This window comes from Alternaria incomplexa (assembly GCF_024043165.1).
Source record: "Alternaria incomplexa strain BMP 0042 chromosome Unknown scaffold_14, whole genome shotgun sequence".
In the NCBI taxonomy this organism is placed as follows: Eukaryota; Fungi; Ascomycota; class Dothideomycetes; order Pleosporales; family Pleosporaceae; genus Alternaria; species Alternaria incomplexa.
Window position 1 is genome coordinate 397,258 of NW_026249863.1, and position 21,502 is coordinate 418,759.

Consider the following 21,502-nt stretch of genomic DNA (forward strand, 5'->3'; position numbering starts at 1 on the left):
TAGGCGTGCTCCCGCCCGTATCAACTCCACCCCGTCTCACCAACTCCCGTCGCGCATTCTCTGACCGACTTCTCATACTATCCCCTCGAGTGATTCTACACGACGGATATTTGCGCATTACACGCGACAGAGAAACTCAAAACACACTCATCATGGCGGACAGCTTCAGAAACGCGATGATCAACCGGTCTCTCCGCGACATCAAGAACGTAAGCTTTGCCCAGCTCCTGAATATCACATGATTCTAACGACATGGACGCAGAACCTCGAATTCCTCGTCGAGTCCAACGTCCTCACCCCGGCACAACACGACACCATCGCATCCCAACTCCCCGTCTCAGCCGAAAACAGCGCGCGCGCCCTCCCCGCCGTGCCCGTCGCCCAACTCTCGCAGATGAACATCCAGAGCGAGCCCACGCCTCCCCCCGAGAAGAAGAACCCAGCAAACATCGGCTACTACGCCGACACCCCCACCAACGCACCACCCCCAGCCTACCCCTCCGTCCCCGCCACACCCGCCGGTCCCCCCGTCCTCGCCCACGCCTCAGCAATGTACCAATACAACGCGCAAGACGCCGGCGACCTCGCCCTCATGCCCAACGACAAGGTCGTTGTGACAGAGTACATGAACAACGAGTGGTGGAAGGGACGCAACGAGCGCACGGGCATGGAGGGTATCTTCCCGGCTAGCTACGTCCGCAAAGAGGAGAAGAGCGTTGTTCCTGCTTACAGTGGGGCGCCCGCACCGAGTAACTACGGTAACATGCCGTTGGATGTTGCGAGTGGTGCGCAACAGGGTGGGCAGGTGCAGCCGGCGGGTGAGCCGAGTAAGATGGAGCAGAATGGAAAGAAGTTTGGTAAGAAGTTGGGGAATGCGGCGATTTTTGGTGCGGGTGCTACGATTGGTGGAAATATTGTCAATTCTATCTTTTAGATGGAGACGAAAGGGTGTGGGATTGGAAAAGGGACATCGTTTTGGCGTTTGGGGGCTTGTTATCACGACGTGTTCGTTGCGGTCTCGGATGGAATGAACGAGGTTTCTATCGGAACTAATGTGGTATAGGAAGATTGAATATGAGATTCCTTCGCTTGTCAACAGACATACTAGCATTCTTGTGACAGCGTGGTTGTTTGCAGTGCATCATCGCCATCGAGTCCTACTTCAGGATATATTCACGCCGGCATCGACATACCGCTGAAGCGTTTGACAAGCCTACTAACAGACCCAACAGCGTACCAGTCAACTGTACTGCGCTCCTTTGTTTGCACATCAATCGCATCAATACCCACACGTCAACCTTCTCTACTGGACAACTTCTTGACTCGACGCTGCTACTCACGTCACTCACTGTACACGTTCAACAACTCTTCCACCTAACTGGGACCCCGGCAAAGACACTCCTTCTCCATGAACCGTCGGCAACCCCAACCCCTCGAACCCCCCAGCTTCTCCGCGGTCCAACAAGGCAACTTCGGCATCCCGGCTGCAGTCTCGAAATGGAATCCTTCCAACAGACCAGCAGCCCCTACACGTCATCGTTCCTCCTCACCCCCGTCTCGCGAGCCAGCGCCTAGACAGCGAAATCGATCGTAAGCCCCTCCCTCCCTCCCTGCCCCCTTCTCCGCATATCAAAGACTTGGAACTGCGCTGACTGACTCAAAAAAAGCATGTGGGCCCAAGCCCTTGTTCTCTTCAACGTTATTGGGACGCCCTTGTCGTATGGCACGACACTGGAACACCACTTTACAACGGTATTCCCTACGCGTTCAGTGTTTGGCCTAGCCATAATACCGAGTCTACAATTTCTCTTCCTCTTCGCCGCACCGTTGCCAATCGGCTACGTATACCGCCGCTGTATGATCAACTCCGGTGCCCGACCATGGGGCTGGAGAGTCTTGTTTGGAATAAGCATACTCGTAGCGGTTGCGGCACAGTTCTCGTTGTATGCAACGCAGAGTTATGCCGCTGTGGTAGTGTTGCAGGGACCCGTTCTAGGTACCGCACTGGGAGCGTGTTTTACGATTAGCAGTCTAGTCCTCGCCGGGCACTACAGAAACGATGTTCCGCTGGTGTCTGTACAGAGTGGGTTTGCGGGCTTCGCAGAGGCGGTCGTGTATACCGCTCTATCCAGATTTGCCTACGAAAGCAGTGAAGATGGTAACGGGGCGCGGGTGCATCTCTTCACCGGCGCCGTAACAGCCGCCACACTGCTCACTGCATTCTTCCTCCTCGCTCGCCTTGATGCACAGAAAGAGAAAGAATGGCCATCCATCCACCACTTCCATCTCCGCATGCCCAAACACTTCCTCAACGATTTAAAAGGGGGCGGAATGTGGTTTCTCCTCGGCTACATGCTCGTCTTCTCAGGAATCATCATATACCCCTTCTACAGCATCCTCCTCCTCACCCAACCCCCCGGCCTCTTCTTCCCGGATATAGCGGCATACAGTCTCCTCGCTATATTAAGCGTTGCCGCTGTGTCAGGCTCTGCAGCGGCAAACATACATGTTTTAAGAACGGTTGGAGCGGTGAACATGTTTGTTGCTGCGGCGGTGCTGGGGAGTGCGGTATGTCTTGCGCCTGTGCTATATCCGGGACTCGTTGTTGTTATTCCGCTTGCGGCGCTGTATGGGGTTGCGCTTGGAGTGGTGTTTTCGCTGCATATGGTTGTTGTGGCGTCGTTTCTTAGTAGGAAGGTAGATGGGAGGTGGGAGGATGATATGCCCGCACGGGTTGCTGTTGGTATGGCGTTGGCGGGGTTGGCTGCTTTTGGTGGGGTTGTTGGGGCTGCGGCGTTGATTGATGGGAGCGAGCGGGGTGGCCAGATTGCGATGAAGGTGGCGGGTGCTTGTATGGCATGTGGTGGTGTGTTGGTTGGATGCGCGAGGCTGTGGCGGTGGAAGGTGATGTTCTATGCCGTCTAATGCGTTTACTGCGTATCTGAGAGCTGTCATGCAGCGACAGGCGAACTGATGATGGTCTTACTGGTTTCATGTCTAATTACTAATTATTTTGTATATACAGTCGCATACATGCGTGTCATAACGGTCATTCAAGCTTATACGTAGATGTAGCAGAAAGGTCCCTCTGTCGTGCTCATCAAATCCTCCATCCTCTCTGTGCCATCCGCAGCATAGCCAAGGTTGATGGTCGTGTCAAAGGTGGTATTGGCCGAGGGAGGCATGTTCAAGAAGGTGCCAGTACCCGAGATACCGCCAGCCTCGCTCGTGCGCTTCTTGCGGTCGAGCTGCTGCCAGATCCACCAAGTCCTGTCAATCTGAGCGTGGTGGAGGTAGAAGAGCGGGTCACCGGGCGAGACGAAGAAGTCACGGCCGGGGTCACCGCCCATGGAGTAGTGACCTCCACCGTGTACACCCAGGCTGTCTGTTCCTGGTACACCCTGCATGACCATCTCGAATTGCCAGATGTCCTTCTTGTTGATGATGAGGTCGGCGATGGCGGTCGCGTTAGCCCACTTCTTGTTGCTGTAGTCGGTCAAGTCGCGCGTCAGACATCTGGGGTTGTAGGAGAGGCCGTCGCCGTTTGCGATCTCGGTTCCGTTGGTTGTGCTCAGAGCGACTGGGCCAAGGTTGACCTCTGGAATGATTGTTAGTACCTGAATGAACGTCTCGTGTATGTATCGATGACTTACTCATGTCCTTGAATGGACCGCTCGTCACACATCCGCCACCGGTACCGGCGGGGATGTAGATGTATGGTTCGCCCCTGCCCGCGATGACAACTTGTCCCTGACCAGGAATGAACTTTCCATTGCCGGACATGGAGGAGGCAGATCCGTCGAGCATAGCTGACTTCTCAAGACCACTAGCAGCAGTCTTGGCCCAGTCCCAGTAAGGCTGAGTGCCCTTGTAGCCGCACTCATTCTTGAGAGCTTGCTCGTACTGCCAGGTGAAGTACCTGTGCCACGCCAAGAAGGTACCAGTGTAGTGGATCTCCATGGTCTTCAGGATGTGGTTGCCAACAAAGTCATCGAAGCGAGACTTTGCTCCTGGGATGAGTGAAGCAGGCGTATTGGCCTTCTTCTTTTGGAGGCAGAGTACGGCATCGGTGTAGGCTTTGCGTTCCGGCTTCGTCAGGGCGCTCCATTCTTTGCGTACCGACACATTGTTCCAGGTGCAAGCGGCTCGCTTTGACGAAGTTGCTGCAAGTGCTTCCTCGACTTGTTGCTGAGCGAACAGAGCCAATTGCTCAAGTTGTTCGGTTGCGACCGAAGGATCGCTCGAGGGAGCAGTTGGTAGTGAGGAGGGGTCTATCGGCGCATCTTGTGGAGCTGGTAGCGCGTGTGATAGAGTTCCAGCGAGCAGGGCCAGTGCGATGGGGGAGTTGAAACGCATATTGTCTGTTGACCAATGGAACTGATGGATCAGGAAGTGGCTTATTTAGCAGAAGAAGCTGAGTGCTGATGAGCAAAAGAAAAATGTGCCGCTCCCATACATATACCTCGAAGAGATGACCATACACCGCTACCGATTGAGCTTGCCATGCTCACTGCCGGGGTTGGTGGCGAGTACATGCCGAAGCCACCACGACCTTGCTGGAACAGTACTGTACACCGCATCTAGTCTTGCTATCTCCGTCTGCTGGCGAAGAATTGGAGCAAGGCAAGGCGATGCCACGTGTGGGGCCAATAATTTTCTGGTGCCTGGAGCCTGTGCCTACCCATCTCCGACTATACTCATGCCCTGAGCGCAAGGACCCTGAGGCTAGATTGGCGGGCTACCTATGAACCGGGTCGTATCCTCAAGCGAGTCCATACGAAGAGCCATCGTTCGGCGACATGTGCATGGCAAGATCGGAAGTAGCTTGCCGGACAACTCATATGGCGCCGATGTACCCATAGTGTCATGTCAAGGCTGCCCGGTCTTCGGATGGCCATGGGCCTAGCGTCGTTTGGATAAAGACCCAAAGTTGATGCGCGGGAACATGATGGGCGCGCAGCATTCTGAATCATGCCGGCTGCGAGTAATGTATGAGCTCCGCAATCGTTAGTTACCCATACAACAGGTAGTTCGACAACTCTACCTCGGTCATATCCGTACATCTATCTTTTTCTGCCGAGGATGCCCTGATACCAGTCTGTTCCACGTCTGCAGGTCATCACGTCCGAGACCTGCATAATGAGCCGCGACCCGCCCACGTGCAGGAGAGGAAATATTCTTCCTGGCGGCAAGCCATGTGGTATACGAAATTCCCTGAAAAGTGTACTGATCCTTCCATGATTCAGGAGCCTGCATCGGGTCTGGTCGCTCGGATATCGTGCGTGTTAGGTGAAGACTGCTAAGCATTCTATGCCGCTGCACATTGGTGGCGCAATTTTGCCATGGCGCTAGGCTACGCTAAGGGATGAGATCCGTCTTGCCGACTCCCCGTCCCGCTTCCTCTACTCCATGTTCACACCGAGCGCAAGGCCAGTGAGGCCTCCAGTGCTTCCAAGCTACCGGTTAATCTCGATTGCGAATCTAACGTGCAGCCGCACGGGAGGCCCCATTCTGGCGCAGTCATTGGCTTACGCACCACCTTTCGAGTCTCTGGAAGCGTGCCGTCTGTTACGACCTTCCTTACAAGGCGCCTGGAAGCGACAAGCGCAGCAGATATTAGCCGATCTCTCAGCTCTCTTCAGTCCTGCCTCAGTTTGCAGTAGATGTACTGCAATATGCTGTCAGCATGTTCTCGAGCTTACCAGCAGACGACGTGTCCAAGCACAGCCTACGCGGCCCGGGGGATCTGCTCACTCTACTTTCCCGCAACGGCCCTTCTCCTCGTGGCCTGATATCATCTATGTCCTCAATTTGATCTGCGGACTCCTCTCTTCTCCTGTCAATGCTCGGTTGTACTCCGTATTGACGAAATCATTCTCCACAGGCCCGTGCTCCGGACTAGCACAGTGCAGTGGGCTTAGTTTCGAAGATGTGCAGTAAACGGTATGACATGCAGCTTCTAGCTCTTCGTCACTCGCTTTAACGATTTCTAGAGTGAGAATCATGCGGCACTTTGGATACTCCCTCGCTGCCTTACCTTGGCAGCTTCATACCCACGTGGCCGGTAGCGCAGTTACGCATCTTTGTCTGCTTTTTGCGGGTGGGGTCATTCATCTTCACTGAATGGTAGCACGAAGAACAGCTTCAATGACTATCCAACTCATACACTACTGTCAGAACGTGCCGCTACACTGGGCGTTCAGCCACAGGTCAGTGCCGTCGCAACTCCCGAGGTTCTTTAGGACCGCACTTAGATTACCCTACGAGCGCCGTGCCCGAGACCCTGCACTTGAGACTCTACGTCTGCAGGGGTACTCTTGAATCAAGGGATACTATTTCCTGCCCCGTCAGTCTGCCACGCAAAGACCCATACTTTCGTCTCGAATCAGCCGTCCACAGCCACCATTCCTTCCAGGTGTAGCGAGGCTAGTCCAGACGGTTTCTCGCCAGCACATGTCTTTATGGCTCGGTACCAGATTCGATGAGCCCGACCTCTTGCGCCGCGTGATGGATCGCAGATGCCAGAAAACAAGGTTTGCGTTAACTGTATTCTCTCCGTCCTTCCGTGTGGCGGTTTAAGGTCTTGCAGACAGGAGCTGCTGGTCTCAAGACGTACGCCATGTGAAACCCCTGACGTCGTCGCGAACTCCCGCTCGCTGGTATTACATTGCATATAGTGCAAGCATCTTGCTTGAACTTCGAACAACTTGCGTGATCCGGAATCCTTCACCTTCAATTGACGTGCTTTCCACAATGCAGCAAAGCGGCGCAGCCATGCCACCACTGCGACCCTACGAAGATCAGGGTCCTACCATCCTCGCGAGCACGCTAACCGTCACCGTCGTGGCCGTGCTCACGACAATTGCGAGGTTCTATGTCCGGGTTAAGATGATCAGGAATGTTGGTTGGGACGTGAGTACTCCCCTGGCAAGGCATGGGTGAACAACACTGACTTTGCGCGATCAGGACTATGTGATGCTGTTGGCTATGACATTGGTATGGACCGACTGTTCTTGGAACTACTACACACAGCTAACATTCTGCAGTGCATTGCTGGTCAATGCCTTGTTATACCGCAAGTTCACATGGGGGCGGGAAAACACATCGACTACATCAAGAAGGAAGACTTCGTAGCCGCTCTGAGGTTGAATCTCATTTCGCAGCCGATCTTCTTGTTCGCCATCTGTTTCGTCAAGGTTTCTGTGGGGTTCTTTCTCCTTCGGATTGCGGTCGGACGGTTATACAGGCGCTTGATTATCGGCATCATGGGTGAGTGCATAACTCTCTGATAGCAATATGCGAAGCTAAGCAGTCCTAGTATTCATGACGGTTTATACTATCGGCTGCGCCCTTACAGTCGTCACTCAATGCAGACCTTTGAGTCTCATGTGGGATCAAAGCGTGAAAGGCACATGCTGGACCATCCAAACGAGACAAGCCCTCGGCTTCCTGAACATCGTATTGAACATCATCACCGATATCGCCTTCTCAGTGGGCATACCTGTAAGTGCCTCCAGACCCTGACCGCTGCATTGGCTATGCTAATGCACCCATGCAGATTCCTATGCTGTGGGGCGTGCAAATGAACCGCCGTCACAAAGCGTCCCTCATCTGTATCCTCGGCCTTGGTACATTCGCTACAGTCGCCGCTTTGGTGAAACTGTCCTACCTCCCTCATTACGGGCGGGAAGGCGACCTCCTCTGGGACTCGCGCGACATGACCATCTGGACCGTCGTCGAATGCAACGTCGGTATCGTCGCCGGCAACCTCCCCTGCCTCAAACCGCTTTTCCGATCCATCCTCGTATCCACATACGGCAGCGGCTCCCGCAAGAACTCGCAACCACGATACTTTTCAGATGCATACGGAAAGGGTACAAAGCAGCGCTCTGCGGTCAAAAGCTACGGTCCTCTTGCATCGAACAAGACATCAGATGGCGAGTATGCCGGTCATACCGCTGCTGGCAAGTCATACATGCTCACAACAATCGATGCGACGACCAAGCAAGCCGGAGATCTAAGCAGGAGTCCATCCGGAGGAAGCTCGACAAGCGGGGAACGAGGAAGCACGGAGAGCGATACAAGGCTGCACAACAAAGCACACGGAAGCGGTGGAATGGGCAACATCACTGTGACGACAAAGGTAGATGTGACTGAGTCGATGCATTCACACGACATCTACGAGAGTGGGAGGACGTATCAGAGACCACAAGCGAAGGAGATGGTGTGAAGTAAGAACGGAGTTTGATGGTGATGGTAATGTCTTTCTTATGTTTCTCTCTCTCTGTCTCTGTCTCGTCTAATGTATACCCTATCTCTCATCTAATGGCTCACACTAATAAATATTATGCATCCAATGACATCCATCTGTGTATCACGCTTCCTTCTCACCCGCCCAGCCAATCTCTTGCGTGGATGGCAGCATCACTCGGTGCTGTCTTCGTTCGACGCAGTATGGTGATTGGCAGGCCCACTGTCTCCGACGCGATACTCTTCCGCCAAAAATTCGAACTGCTCAAGTTAATGAAATGCGGTAATGCAATGGTGCCTTGCGGCTTCTCTCTCTAGCTCCCTTTTCGGGGCGGTGTATATAACTGCAATCTCGACAAATGTCGGACGCGATGCAAAATGACAAAGGAAAATTTGTGGAACAGCTCAAGTAGAGCACAGTGGTGTTTGAACAAGGGTATCGAACTTCGCGCAGCTCAACCGGAAAGGCTGCGTGTGCTCCTGAGGCACGTGAAGAGCAATGGTGCGGAGCAGTTCATCCGGTAGCGATAGTAACATGGACTCGCGGTTTTTGGTTTTGTTCGATTTTGGTGAAGCCTTCAGTGTTGCTTCAGGCGCAATCTCGCCGATCTGGTCTTCAAACGAGATATCAGCCTGAGAGTCGCGCATGCACCACGTCTCCCGCCACATAGCGGAGATGTGCTGGCGTTCTTCGCGGGACGCGCTGTCTTCGTCTTCTGGTTGCTCTTGGATGACGTGGATCTTCTTCTCGTCGTCGCTGTCGGAGTCAGACGATTCTTCCAGCGAAGAGGCAGAGATCTTGCGGAAGCGATGCACGTCTGCGTCCATGGGCCGGTCGAGCCAGTCGTCCATCTCCTCGTCAGACATCTCGCTGCGGGTGCTTCTTGAGGAGCTCCAGGAGTAGCTGCTCTGCGGTGTTTGGGGTGGGGAGATGGGAGGGCTGAGTGTGGACTCGTAGGTCGCTTGCTTCCAGTGGACGTAGCCTTGCATGCCTTGGATGAATTCTTTGCTGGGCTTGCGGTCCATGGGCATGAGGAATTGCTGGATGGGGAAGAAGCTGCCTTCGACTGGTGAGATGGGCGGGGATAGGAAGCCGCTGGATATCGGGGTCTCGAGGTCGAATTCGGTGCATCGTGTCGTGTCCTGGGAGCTTTCCCGATCTGACTCCGGCACTGATGTGAGCGATGTTGTCGATGAGGCCCTCGTTCGCTCCGCTGATTGCTTGACCGAAAGCACCGGATCCTCTTTCAACGACCGCATGTGCGAAAGGAGCTGGTCGTGAGTTTCGTTCAGGCGTTGGAAGAACGACTTCTTCTGTCGCAGGACATGCGGGCGAAGGTCGTCGTACGGCACGCCAATGGTAGTCGACATCCTGGCAGAGAGCGATTGATTTCGATTGAGTTCCGATTCCTGGGTCCGAAGAGAGTTCAATGTTTCAGGAGGTGTTCGCGCGAGGGTGTTTATGTTGATAGGGGCATGCTAGTTGCTTTTTTGCGATTGTTGTTGTTGTGTTGACCACGGGCGCCACGGGATACAAATACAGCTGAAACTGGGAAGCACAGCTGCGCGTCCCTCCGGCCCCGCTAACAGTCGCAAAGCAAGGCGGGGCGATCTTCGTAATACGCCAGAAAAACGGTTGATCCATGCAGAGCCGTTCGGTCAATAGTCCAGCGACTGACCGGCAAAGCGCCTCATTGGCTCAATGCTGCTGAGGCGGGGCGATGCTGTGGTTCGGACTCGCATCCGATGACCTCAGAAAGACGAGGACCGGGGTGTGTTTTTCGCCTATGCCTTAGCTACATGCACACCAAAGAACGAAAGACTGGTTCACCATTCAGAAAGCCGTTGGAGTGCATATTGCAGATGTCAGTGAACTCCGTCCATGCACGAACGTTTCCATAGAGACAGCTGCGATACCTGCGACTTCACGACAGAATCCATCAGTACCCAAGGCATCCCATGTGATGCGAAACATGATCGCTGGGATGTGTCGGAGAATAATGTGGAGTAAGTCATTAGCGAGCAGGTCCAGAACACACTCCCACTACGATCCGATGACATGTGCTCAATTTCCCAGAGCGCTCGCGTTAAAGCCGTTGGTAATGAGGCGCCTTGGGCTGTTGAGGCTTGCCAAACAAAGCGACGTAAACCGGTCCGAAACTCTAAAATCCAGCAACAGCTTTTTGACACTTTGGATTTCGCACCGTATTTTCGAGGTTTCCCATTACTTTTCGTCTGTGCTCCCACGTTTCGTCTGCATTACGCAGCTGCCGAGGACCCCACGGAGTCTTTTCCTTGCATGAACGATGCGGGTCGCGGACGTGGACCAGACGTCATGTGAAAGTCGTCTTTATTGCCAGATAGGAGGTACTTTGCAAGTCGCATATTGAGAGCTCATCCAGCAGCCCAAGGTTTGGCCCGTGAAGCAAGGTCATCATCGAAATCCAGCATCAACCTGCTTGTTGAATATGCGCACAGCAAGCTGATGAACTTTGATGACAGACTCGAAATTTTCGACCGTGGTTCGGTGCATGTCAGTAGCACTAGCCGGCCGGTGCCCAAACGCGATATCCCAAAGTAGCTAGGCTCCTCCTGGCGACGTTCGTGCCCAAGAAGTTTGGACGCGTTACGGGGCGAACACAACGCTCTCTGACCACCGCCTTATAATTTACAGGATGCGATCGCACCCTCAGTCTGTGCATCTGGTTTCCCAGACAGAGCCACGCAGATCGCATCTCAGCCTTGGAATCAAAAGAAGGGGTGAAGACCACGCATTGCCCAGTGACAGCCCAAAATTGGTACCCAGTCCTTGGCGCAAAACCGTTGTGCTGGTTGCTGCAGTTCCCAGGCCCTAACTAGGGAGCGCGGCACCGGCAATCAGCACTAAACGACTAAGATTCCGTGGAAACCGAGGCAATTGGCTCGGTACTTCACGTCAGCATGTGCGGCAGTGGGAGCGACCTTCATTCGCTGCGCGTCTTCAGTACGGAATTCCGTTACACTTTGAACTGTTGGATTTCTTTCTATCTATCAAAACTTCACATGCGCATCATCCCTCCTCTCCGAGCGTCTGTCCGATAAGATTCGGGAGATCCGAGCACGCAACATAGACACGCAATACGGGACAAGTGGAGGGCCGCGGTGCTCGAGGCGAGCGGGGAAGCCCACGTCTTCCGGTGCGCACGGCGCAAAAATAGTAAATGACGGGTGTGCGGAGAGGAGAAAATGACGATGTGCGGTTCTGGACTTTGTGATCGTAGCAGGGTTGTGTATCAGAAACTTTCTCCTTGCAGGACAGTTTTTCTTACGAGCAGAGTTTGCGCGGAGGACTTACATATTGTTCTCGTAATAGAGTGCTGAGGAAAGCAAGCGTCGAGTGTTCGGTTTTGAAGCAAGTCTCTCGTTGCGATCTTTGCATTTGAGAGTATACTGGTATTTGGGATGGTTGAGTGATGCGGCAATCGTGTGCGCCTCGTCGCTGTGTCGTCGCAGTACCAGTGGGTGAGAAAGTTCACAGTCAATCGTGCATGTTCCCCTCGCAAATCGCAGGACTGCAATCGCGAAGGACACTTGCCAGGTGTATATATCCTGCCGCCTGGTGCTCATCCTTGTGACGTTTCGTTGGCGAGTCGCGCACGACGGACAAAATCATCCCAGTGAACCCAGCACTGCACGCTCCAACGGTACATTCTGTATCGTGGAGCCGTTACCCGTATGATCTGGGTAGGTGTTAGTTATCTTCGCTTTCCAACGTACAGGCTCGGCATATCTTACATCCCCGTGCGATCGAATAGAATGGGGATACGTACAGGCTTTCGTATACAGTCGTGCAGCGCGGCGGGTGCGCGTATATATAATGAGAAGGGCTTGCATAAGGCATGTTCTCTTCCCGCTTTCTCAGCCTCGACGTCTTCATAGCTATGTAAGTCCCAACTAGAACTTCATGCGGAGCCCATGACAGCACGCACTGCATCGTGGAGGAACGTCAAGGCTGTCGGCTGTCGATCCAGGAACTTGTCTGATGGCGTCACAGGTCCGTTCGTCTGGTGAATTGAATGACAGGAAACTCTTCCAGCTATCGACCTCGGGAGTGACGACGCGAGCAGCGTTCCGCAACATAAGCCAATAGGCCAACGCACTAGAATCCGGGTGTATATATAGGAGCGACGCGCAGAGTAAACCGCGATGGAAGTATATATCCGCGAGACATGTCATGCTCAGCCGTTTCGCTTTCTCGCAAGTTTCAAAGCAAGACCATAGTCAACCATGCATGTTGCCTTCGCGATTCGCAATGGACTGTAGAGCCGAAAAACCGTTGCCAGGTATACATGCTGCCCGTTATCGACGGGCTAACATCGTTGAGGCACCTAGTCTTTCCACTTTCTCGGAGAAAGCAGCAGAGATCATGGTCCGTACAGCTTGCCGAGAAAGGCGGGTCCTTTCCTTAATCTCGACTTCCCTGGCCACCCTTACGATCTCGACTTCCTTCAGCAGGATGAAGATCGTCTGAAATGGTAGTATATATGAGAAGAGTAAACGGCGATTTGCGTTTCGATTGTGACTGCCAGTCGATTGGCTTTCTCGCACAGTATACATCGAGTGGCACGGTGAAAATGCGCTCAGCTCGGGGAAACCTATCATCGTTAGCTCAATCGCCTTGTTATGGAACAGAAGAGCTTACGGACTCTCGATTAGGTGAGGTCTCTTCACGCACCCGTATCTCGTGGAATGGCTCCACGGCGCAACCACATCGGGTACCACACGAGTGACATGTGTCCGGAGCACACAATGCATCACTGCTCAGAACCGTCTCGCAACGAGATGAGGGAGTGCCAATCGGAATTGTATGGCACGATTCTCGTGGCGTTATATATAACAGGTCGATAGCACCTTGGACGTTGGATTCAGTAATGGGGACCAAGAATACAGCAACGGCCGTCTGCTGGGAAGAGTTTGGGATGTATATAAGATTGTGTATACATGAGAAGAAAAAGAATCGAAGGGGGATGAGGCTTTGCTAGCGGGGGGTCGATGCAGGTTATATGTCGTGGAGCTCAACGTGAACGCATGGCTGGGTCAGGAGATGGGTGGTGCTTTTGTCGAAGATGACATGGCAGCGTGAGTGGCTGTTGATGTAGGTACGAATGGAATTATGCACTACTCACAGTGTTACAAGTATGAGAAGCCGGGTACGAAGACTGTAGACGGTTCGGCTCGCAATGTGAAGACGGGAGTCATATCCGAACGACTCTTCATTTTAACATGCGATGTCAGTACATACCCACTAAGATGCCACATACCCATACACAAGTACCACCTCATAACCCATCACCCCTCGATCACAACGTTACACCCGTCTCCTTCCACACCCCTCAAGCCCACTCAAAAGTTGTCACAAGCCCACTCAAAAGTTCGTACAAGCCCTCTCAAACGACCTACTCTCCAACGGCTGCGGAAAAACGCCCCCATCAATCAGCTGAAACAAATCCCACTCGCCCGCACCTCCCTCAGTCTTGAAGTTCCAAAAGATCCATCCCTTGGTCTTGGCTTCATACGCATCGAGCTGGACTTCGATATAGCGACGTACGCTGTTCTTCCAGTCTTGAGACCACAAGGAGACAGGACCGGATTTGCCGGCGCAGGTGTCGATGTAGTAGGAGCCGGGGAAACTGCCTTCCATGCGGGAGCCCAAGTGGAAGCCGTTGAGATGTGGGGCGCAGTCTGTGAAGGCGCCGGACCATTCGCCTACGACTGGGGTGGGGGGTTAGTGTGCGGATGGGAGGGGAGGGAGGGGAGGCGCTTACTGGTCCATTTGTCGGAGCTGTCGTAGTTGCTGACCTGGAAGGGAGGGGTTAGCAAACGTTTGTTGTGTTGATAGTTGGGGGCTTGTAACATACAGAGTTGCACGCAAGAGCGATGTGCTGGTCGATGGACATGCCGTTGACACCATCGCCGAAGATCTGATACTCATGATGGTCGACAATCACGTTGCTCGCACCATCCTTGGTAGTCAGGAAACCATTCAGCCAAGACGGGTTCTCGAAACCATCGTGCATCATGGCGGATGTGTCGCTGATATCTCGTAGGCTCCAATACGCGTCGTTGTAGAACTGTTTGACCATCTCCCGATCGAGCTTTAGTAGGAAAGGCTCGTTGAGGAATTGGATGGCGATAACGACATCTTGCATCTCTGGTTTGGCGTACTTTTGTGAGATCACGCTGAGTGCAGCGTGTGTGTGGCTCAGACTCTCGGCATCGCCCCAGGATGGCCAAGATGCTGTGTGGCCGCTATGGTCAAAGCCGTTCTGGGATTTGGGTGCGCCGTGGAGGTCAATGATGATCTTGAGACCGGTCTGGCGCGCCCAGTCGATTGCGGCGTCGAGGTAGGGGGCTGCACCGGCAATGTAAGGGCCCCAGGGCTCCACGTAGCTGAGGAGGTTGAGGTTAGTATGAATCATGTGTTGTCATCGTATCTGATCTCACCTCCAGTAACCGACGGGGATGCGCACGACGTTGAAGCCAGAATTCTTGATCTTCCAAAAGTCGTCCAATGAGACGAAGTTATCCCAATGTTGCTTCAGCACATCGGCACAAGCATCGTAGCCCAGTCGCTCGCAAAGCGTCCATTCGTCAAAGACTGGCCATTCTTCTGAGTCGTACTTCTCGAAGATGGATGGTGTGATGAACCTGGCAGTGTCAGGCGGAGCAAACAATGCGTATTGGCTTGCTTACGGCTCCACGACGAGCCAACCGCCAATGTTGACGCCTCGCACTTTCTCGGTACCCCAGTCAAAGGCGACGCTTCGGCCGTGAAGGGTACTACAGATCCAGTAAGCCTACAAGACTGGGCTGGTACGGAAGGGTGCCCACCTAGGCGCGGCTGCTACAACGGAGGCCACAGCTGCCAGCAGCGTTGTGATGAAGGATTGCGTACGCATGCTGGATTGTTTGCTGTATTTGTGCCAGATGATCGAGGTGCAGTAAAGCAGAGAAAGAAGGTCGAAACAAAAGACCAAATGGTGCTTTGAAAGTGAACAATTGTTGAAGTGAAGTGAGTGGTACAAGCCTGAGGGTACCATCTATAAAGCTCAGGTACAAGCGTTGTAGATACGTATACAGCGAAATACCGGGCAGTCGCAAACCCGCATGCAGCGCGGATAGGAAGCGACTACCACAATAAACACCCGGAGTAACCAATCTCGGTTCCACGCCGTGACCCAATGGAAGTGACAGGTGACGCAGTTTCCACCTGGTCCTTATGGTACATCCTGCCGTATCGTTGGGTTGCAGAAACGACAAAGTATTGTAATGCGACAAACGTCATTCTCTGAGATAGTGACATATTCCTGCTTCTTCCTCAACCATATCCGGGTTGTAAGTACCGTGAGTTGAGAACAGAGTATTCAAGACTCGATGTATGCCGAACAGCGGCGCATTATCTAAAGTGTCGGGCCAGAGCTCAAGACTCTCGATATTCGAGTTCTTCCGCGAACACCAATAAAGTAGGTGTGAATTGAAGGTCGCATCAATCCATATAACCCGTCGTCTCGTCCATGATTGCCGCGAAGCTCTTAGTCTCACGATGCTTCCCACTAGTCATAGGTGGGAATTGCGACATCTTTAGTCTGAAATCGTCTGACTTCTTGATCGCAGGCGCAAGATTCCTAACGATCTGTCAGTTCAAGCTACCACAAGTCTAAAGCATCATCGTACTTTACATCCCCACGAACGAGGTAGTTGTTCCGTTCCATTGCAACGGCGAGCTCCTCCTGGTGATTGTCCAACAATCCAGTATTTGGAACGACAATGAGTGGGATCTGATAGCGAAGTGCTTCAAGTATAGACCCAGATCCTATGCATCATTAGATGAATCAACTAAACGGAGTGGCTATGCAGTACCAGCATGTGAGATGACCAAGCCCTTCGACCGCTGCACCAACTGGAATTGAGTTTTCAGTCCATCTGGGTTGAAATCTATGCCATCTATGATGAGGTCTCCTTTTGATGAAGTCGTCTCCTGCATATATGCTGACGCGAGTTTGGAGAATTGTTTGTACACGTCCTCGGCGGATCCATATTGGACCAAGAGATGAGTGAATCCTCCTTCGCGTAGTGAATCCAGACACGTTGGACTCAGCACTGATTCAACGAGCTCGGTGAATGGCGCCGTTGCTCCAGTAGTCACGAAACAGAGCTTCGAATTAGCCGTCCAGTTCCAAGCCATGGTGGATGTGATGGATGTCAAGATATCGAGGGATAGTAAACGGTGAGCGTGGTCAGTCCAGCCATCAACTGCCCTCGAGATCAGAACCAAAAGTCGAAATCAAGTTGTCGTCAAGATAGTCACGATGCCAGGACAGCGGCGAAGGTCGGGGTCATCTTAGTTCCAATTGGTCCAACGCACGGCCACACTTTGCACCCCATCGCCAAGCCATTCCTGCATCGCGAAAAGTCGACGACAGCATCACCCGCCCAACCAACATCCAATGGCGTCAATACCACGAAGACTGCTGCTGCAGTCACGCCAATGCCCCTCGCGGATACGAACGCTCGCCGCATCCAAACACACATCCGCACAATGGCAACGGCCAATATCCACAACGCCGCGGCGATGTGCCAACGAACCCACGAAAGAGGGCTCTGTAACCGCTGCAGATGCGAAGAAGCCGACTGAGACCCTGGACGAATTGGCGCCGGAATTACCTCAATCCTCGTTCTCGAACACCACCCAGACAAAAGCATTTCAAGACATGACACCGCAAGAGCGCGAATCCGCCATGTTGGAGAACCTCCGCGTGTCTCTCGCAGAGATCGATCCGAATGTGGTCCGCGATGCCCTCCGCAAGGGGAAACGTGGTCTACCGCAGACCCAAGACTTTGGCCTGGAAACAGACGAAGACTTTGATATCGAGGAAGACGATAAGCGGAAGGTATCCACGGGATTCTGGGCGGAGGGAGAAGAGAGCATGGGACCGGATGAGGACTACTACGGAGACGACCTGACGAGCCACGGGCACGGAGAATTGGAGCAGCACCGCGAGTTGAGGGAGTACGCGCGGTTGATTGCGTGGGAGTTGCCGCTTTTGAGTCGTATGTTTGGACATATCCAGGACGAAATACACATACTAACATCACTCAGACCTCGCCCGCCCCTTCGAACCCCCAACATCCACAACCCCCTTCCGCTTCCGCTACACCTCCTACCTCGGTGAATCGCACCCCGCCGCCAACAAAGTCGTCGTCGAATTCTCGCCCAACGACCTGACCGCCTCCCACTCTCTCACCACCCAACAAGTCTCCAAAGTAATCAAACTCGCGGGACCCCGCTACAACCCCTCCACCAACATCGTCAAGCTCTCGTGCGAGAAATTCGATACACAGGCGCAGAACAAGCGGTTCCTAGGCGAAACCCTGTCTGCTATTATCAAGGAAGCGAAGGAAGGGAAAGATACGTTTGAAGATGTGCCGTTTGATTTCAGACATCATACGCCGAAGAAACGGGCGGAGTTCCCCAAGGAATGGGTGTTGACGAAGGAGAGGAAACAGTATCTGGAGGAGAAGAGGGCGAAGACGGCTTATCTTGAGGATCAGAGGAAGGGGAATGGGTTGCTGGTGAATGGGAGTAAGGTGCTTGAGACGAGTTTGCCGTTTATGAGTGAGGCGGGCAAGGCGCCGGAGACGGTTATGGTGGGGGGTGCGAGGGGGAAGCCGCTGAGGTAGTTGACATTCGACACGCATGAGATATTAGTCGAACGTTGATGTATGAATATGAAATGTTTGATTGTTGTTACAAATACGCAATGGAAACAGCATCTTTCTGTGCTGCGTGTGTGGATGATACCCATATATCCAGTTAATCTCCAGCTGCCAAAACGCCTGTTGATACAAATTTCCGGGAATAGTCTTCCAAGGGTATAAGTGAACCCATCGTTACGCCAATATTTCCCTGTAACGCCATCCCCGACCAACGTGATTTTTTACGAATACTCTCAAAGTGAGACGGTGCTCTAGAGGCAAAGCGGGTCGACAATACACTCGCCGCCACGGCGCACGCACGTCCGGCAAGGAATGGCTACGGAAGCGTCCTTCGCATGGATTCGCACGTTGCAATTTAGCGGGGTCCTGAGGTTACGACTGCGCGCGCAATGAGTGCATGTCCCAGCTCGGTAGGCCAGCTCTTCTATGCGCCCTGTTAGCAAGCAGGTCAAGCAGCTGGCCCTGTGACCGCGCTTGGACGACTCTTCTTCCTGCTACCTTTACCCGCAGGCGTCTCGCCCTCTTCCCGCTTGCGCTTTGCGGGACGAGAGCTGCCGCCCTTGGGTCGGTAGGCGGTGTCGTCGTCGCCGCCGCCTGTCTTGCGTCGTCCCTTGCCGGTCTCGGGGGCGGCTGAGTCTTCGTCGTCGTGATCGCGGGGAGCAGGTGTGCCGCCGCCAATGTTTGACTCGCGCTTGACCTTGGTTGCGTTGGCCTTGCTGGTCTTTGGCGCGGCAGACTTTTCGGAGAGGTTCTCGTGATGCGCCGCGTCTTTGTCTTGCAGGAAGACTTGGGGCTGATGCTTACGCAGCCAATTGTAGACGCTGTCTGGGTTGCGCACGGTGAGGTCCTTTTCGCTGAGCGGGGGCTGGGCGGATGCGAGGCGAACGGGGCGGCCCTGCTGGAGGGCTTGGTCGAAGCCGGGCTGCTCGAGGAGTTGGTCGGTAGCGAGGAGGTATTCGTCTTCGTGGGTGGGCGACATGTAGCCCGGCGCATGCTCGCTGAGGTCGATGCCGTCGACGGGGTGGTCGGGCAGGTCGGCGCGCGTCGTGTGGGGTACTTTGGCCTCGAGGCTGGCGAGCGACTTGAGCGTCTGCTGGATGGCTTGCGACGAGTGCAGTTGGTCAGCCCGTGTCGCGTATTCCTCGGGGGTGATGGTGTTGGCGGCCAGGTCATCTCTCAACGTCTGCAGCTGCGCTTTCACCAGTTCTGGATCGGGGACGGCTTCCAGCGAGGGCACGGCGGTGTCGGCGGCAGAGAGGTTGCGCAGGTCGAAGCGCAGGCGCGGGTTGACGCGTGTCTGCTCGTTGAGCTCGAGGAGGATGTCGAGGATCTGGTCGTTGTTCTCCTGCAGGCGGCGGGCGGTGCCCATGGCCTTCCACTCCTGCTTGATGAGGCTGTCGCTGTCGTTCATGGCCTCTTCGAACCTGATGCGCATCTTGCGGTATTTTCGTCTTTTATGCACATTAGCTGGGGACTGCATTTAATCCGTCGGCGCGTCATACCTCCACGAGCGCTTGACGGGCTTCTGCGTCGCATCGGGTGCATCGGCGGGCGGTGCATCGTGGGCGAGAGCGTGGGACTCCATCGGGGGCGGCGCTTCCGAGGCCATGGTGGTGAAAAGGGTGGTGGTTGGAGGGTCTTTGGCGGACGGAGGTGGTAGTGTCTGGTTCTAGAGTTGTATGGTTGCGCTCAGGGCACGGCCTCGGTGATTGCTAGGAACACGGTCTTTGGGAGCATCATGTGGACCTGCCACGCCTCCGTCTTCACGCCTGCCGACTGAGGCTTCACTCCCTCCTCCTCTGCCAACGAATCCCTCTTCTCTGTCCGCTGCCTTGCTACATCGCTACCGTCTACACGCCCTTCTCTGCGCCAATCGCTCAACGCCAAAAGCTCGGACGCCCCGGAAGGTATTGCGTACTCAGTAAGACCCTGAAAGCCCACGTCGCCGCCTTGCTCCTTTAGGACCTCACTGACATGCCATTGCCCGTGGCAGCTCTCCCATAGCCTCAGCTCGCCCACGCGCCTATCCATCCCCCGCTCCCACCGCCCGGCCGCCCGACGAACCCAGCAATACCGCCAAACTGTCACCCATACTCCTCAATCGCACCTCCCGCCTGAGCTTTGCTGGCGACCCGCGGTCTCGCCCATCAGACTCGCCCTCGTCCTACTCCAAGATGTCGCTGGATGCTGCAAAAGACGCGAGGAGGCGACGTAGCAGTAGTCTTGTCTACAAAGAGCCCCCCGAGTCTCTGGAGCAGCTGAGCGACCAGTCCGCCCTGCCCAACCTCAACGCCGAATGGGTGAATGCAAAGGGTGAGCACGAGATACCGCGCACACATATCATACGAGACAGAGATGATGTGTTGCTATTCTGTATCTCAGGCTAACACCTCCAGGCGCCTGGGCTATCCACTTTGTCCTCATCTTCTTCGGCAAGATTCTGTTCGACATCATCCCCGGCATGTCGCAAGAAGCATCATGGACCCTAGTCAACCTTTCGTACGTGGCGGGATCCTACCTCATGTTCCACTACGTGCGCGGTGTGCCCTTCGACTTCAACTCGGGCGCCTACGACAACTTGAACATGTGGGAACAGATTGACAACGGCGAACAATACACACCAGCCAAGAAGTTCCTTCTCAGCGTACCCATTGTGCTGTTTCTCGTCAGCACGCACTACACGAATTACAATCTGACGTATTTCCTCATCAACTGCTTTGCGACCATAGCAGTCGTCATTCCAAAGCTCCCCTCGGTATGCACCCCAAGACTCTTCAGACGAAGCATTACTAACTTCCCCAGCTCCACAGGATACGATTCGCCTTCTTCAACAACCCACCGGACGACGCATAGCCGACAATTCCCATAATCACATCCATTGGTTTCACTGTAATTTGCATGTATTTTTAATAGCAGCCGCCTGGCATGGCCAGATTGAGTAGCATCACCGCGTGGGAGCGGCGTTGGGCATATCCATATTCAAGGGAGGCGCTGGATTCACAAAAGTAGAGCAATTGATTACCTCGCGTGCTCACGTGGAGATAGTGGCTTGACCTAGCTGCATATATCGCATTCGGGACTGGTGCATACATATGATAGGGCCATAATTCTCCGCAAACATGCACTCACACGCCATCTCTACTGTTCTTTCTGAACATCCATCACACCTAACCTTGGAATGCTTGGTAGTGTGGTTCAGCATGCAAGGTGCCACCACTTCCGGCAACTACGGTCCGAGCGCAATGCCCAATCCAGCCAACCTTCGTCATCGATGCGCACCTCCATGCAGCGTGATCCTTCGCGCTCGACACCTGATCGAACGCGCCATTAATCCTGCACTTCAGGTCCCTGTGATATTCGCCGCCCGAGGTCTTCGTGCGTGAATCTCCGCTGTGTTTCCAGCGCGCGCTTTCTTTGCGGTGTTCCAGAGTTCGCCATTTACCTTCGACGTCACGGCGATCATAGAACGCCTACTCTCGCCCAAGCTTCGCAGAGA

At 54.1% G+C, this 21,502-nt stretch overlaps 9 protein-coding genes across 9 annotated transcripts; 4 read left to right on the forward strand and 5 right to left on the reverse strand.

Annotated features, from left to right (window-relative positions):
* Nucleotides 1-152: 152 nt before the first annotated feature.
* On the forward strand, nt 153-934 carry J4E90_008854 (uncharacterized protein; the record flags this gene model as incomplete). The annotated part of the gene is made up of 2 exons (XM_051438376.1): nt 153-209; nt 263-934. The coding sequence occupies 2 exons, from the start codon at nt 153-155 to the stop codon at nt 932-934; spliced, it is 729 nt and encodes a 242-aa protein (XP_051287686.1).
* A 2,125-nt stretch (nt 935-3,059) lies between these two features.
* J4E90_008855 (uncharacterized protein) lies at nt 3,060-4,356 on the reverse strand (the record flags this gene model as incomplete). The annotated part of the gene is made up of 2 exons (XM_051438377.1): nt 3,060-3,598; nt 3,654-4,356. 2 exons carry the CDS (start codon nt 4,354-4,356, stop codon nt 3,060-3,062), a joined length of 1,242 nt encoding a protein of 413 aa, XP_051287687.1.
* Nucleotides 4,357-6,774: 2,418 nt separating this feature from the next.
* J4E90_008856 (uncharacterized protein) lies at nt 6,775-8,230 on the forward strand (the record flags this gene model as incomplete). The annotated part of the gene is made up of 5 exons (XM_051438378.1): nt 6,775-6,912; nt 6,967-6,996; nt 7,047-7,269; nt 7,358-7,503; nt 7,559-8,230. The coding sequence occupies 5 exons, from the start codon at nt 6,775-6,777 to the stop codon at nt 8,228-8,230; spliced, it is 1,209 nt and encodes a 402-aa protein (XP_051287688.1).
* A 425-nt stretch (nt 8,231-8,655) lies between these two features.
* J4E90_008857 (uncharacterized protein) lies at nt 8,656-9,621 on the reverse strand (the record flags this gene model as incomplete). Its single annotated transcript, XM_051438379.1, has 1 exon — nt 8,656-9,621. One exon carries the CDS (start codon nt 9,619-9,621, stop codon nt 8,656-8,658), a length of 966 nt encoding a protein of 321 aa, XP_051287689.1.
* Nucleotides 9,622-13,685: 4,064 nt separating this feature from the next.
* Nucleotides 13,686-15,188, reverse strand: J4E90_008858 (uncharacterized protein; the record flags this gene model as incomplete). The annotated part of the gene is made up of 7 exons (XM_051438380.1): nt 13,686-13,699; nt 13,753-14,001; nt 14,055-14,088; nt 14,148-14,679; nt 14,734-14,937; nt 14,983-15,069; nt 15,121-15,188. The coding sequence occupies 7 exons, from the start codon at nt 15,186-15,188 to the stop codon at nt 13,686-13,688; spliced, it is 1,188 nt and encodes a 395-aa protein (XP_051287690.1).
* Nucleotides 15,189-15,775: 587 nt separating this feature from the next.
* J4E90_008859 (uncharacterized protein) lies at nt 15,776-16,474 on the reverse strand (the record flags this gene model as incomplete). The annotated part of the gene is made up of 3 exons (XM_051438381.1): nt 15,776-15,914; nt 15,964-16,102; nt 16,150-16,474. The coding sequence occupies 3 exons, from the start codon at nt 16,472-16,474 to the stop codon at nt 15,776-15,778; spliced, it is 603 nt and encodes a 200-aa protein (XP_051287691.1).
* A 262-nt stretch (nt 16,475-16,736) lies between these two features.
* On the forward strand, nt 16,737-17,970 carry J4E90_008860 (uncharacterized protein; the record flags this gene model as incomplete). Its single annotated transcript, XM_051438382.1, has 2 exons — nt 16,737-17,340; nt 17,390-17,970. The coding sequence occupies 2 exons, from the start codon at nt 16,737-16,739 to the stop codon at nt 17,968-17,970; spliced, it is 1,185 nt and encodes a 394-aa protein (XP_051287692.1).
* Nucleotides 17,971-18,454: 484 nt separating this feature from the next.
* On the reverse strand, nt 18,455-19,615 carry J4E90_008861 (uncharacterized protein; the record flags this gene model as incomplete). The annotated part of the gene is made up of 2 exons (XM_051438383.1): nt 18,455-19,457; nt 19,509-19,615. 2 exons carry the CDS (start codon nt 19,613-19,615, stop codon nt 18,455-18,457), a joined length of 1,110 nt encoding a protein of 369 aa, XP_051287693.1.
* A 565-nt stretch (nt 19,616-20,180) lies between these two features.
* On the forward strand, nt 20,181-20,859 carry J4E90_008862 (uncharacterized protein; the record flags this gene model as incomplete). The annotated part of the gene is made up of 3 exons (XM_051438384.1): nt 20,181-20,319; nt 20,403-20,761; nt 20,809-20,859. The coding sequence occupies 3 exons, from the start codon at nt 20,181-20,183 to the stop codon at nt 20,857-20,859; spliced, it is 549 nt and encodes a 182-aa protein (XP_051287694.1).
* Nucleotides 20,860-21,502: the final 643 nt, after the last annotated feature.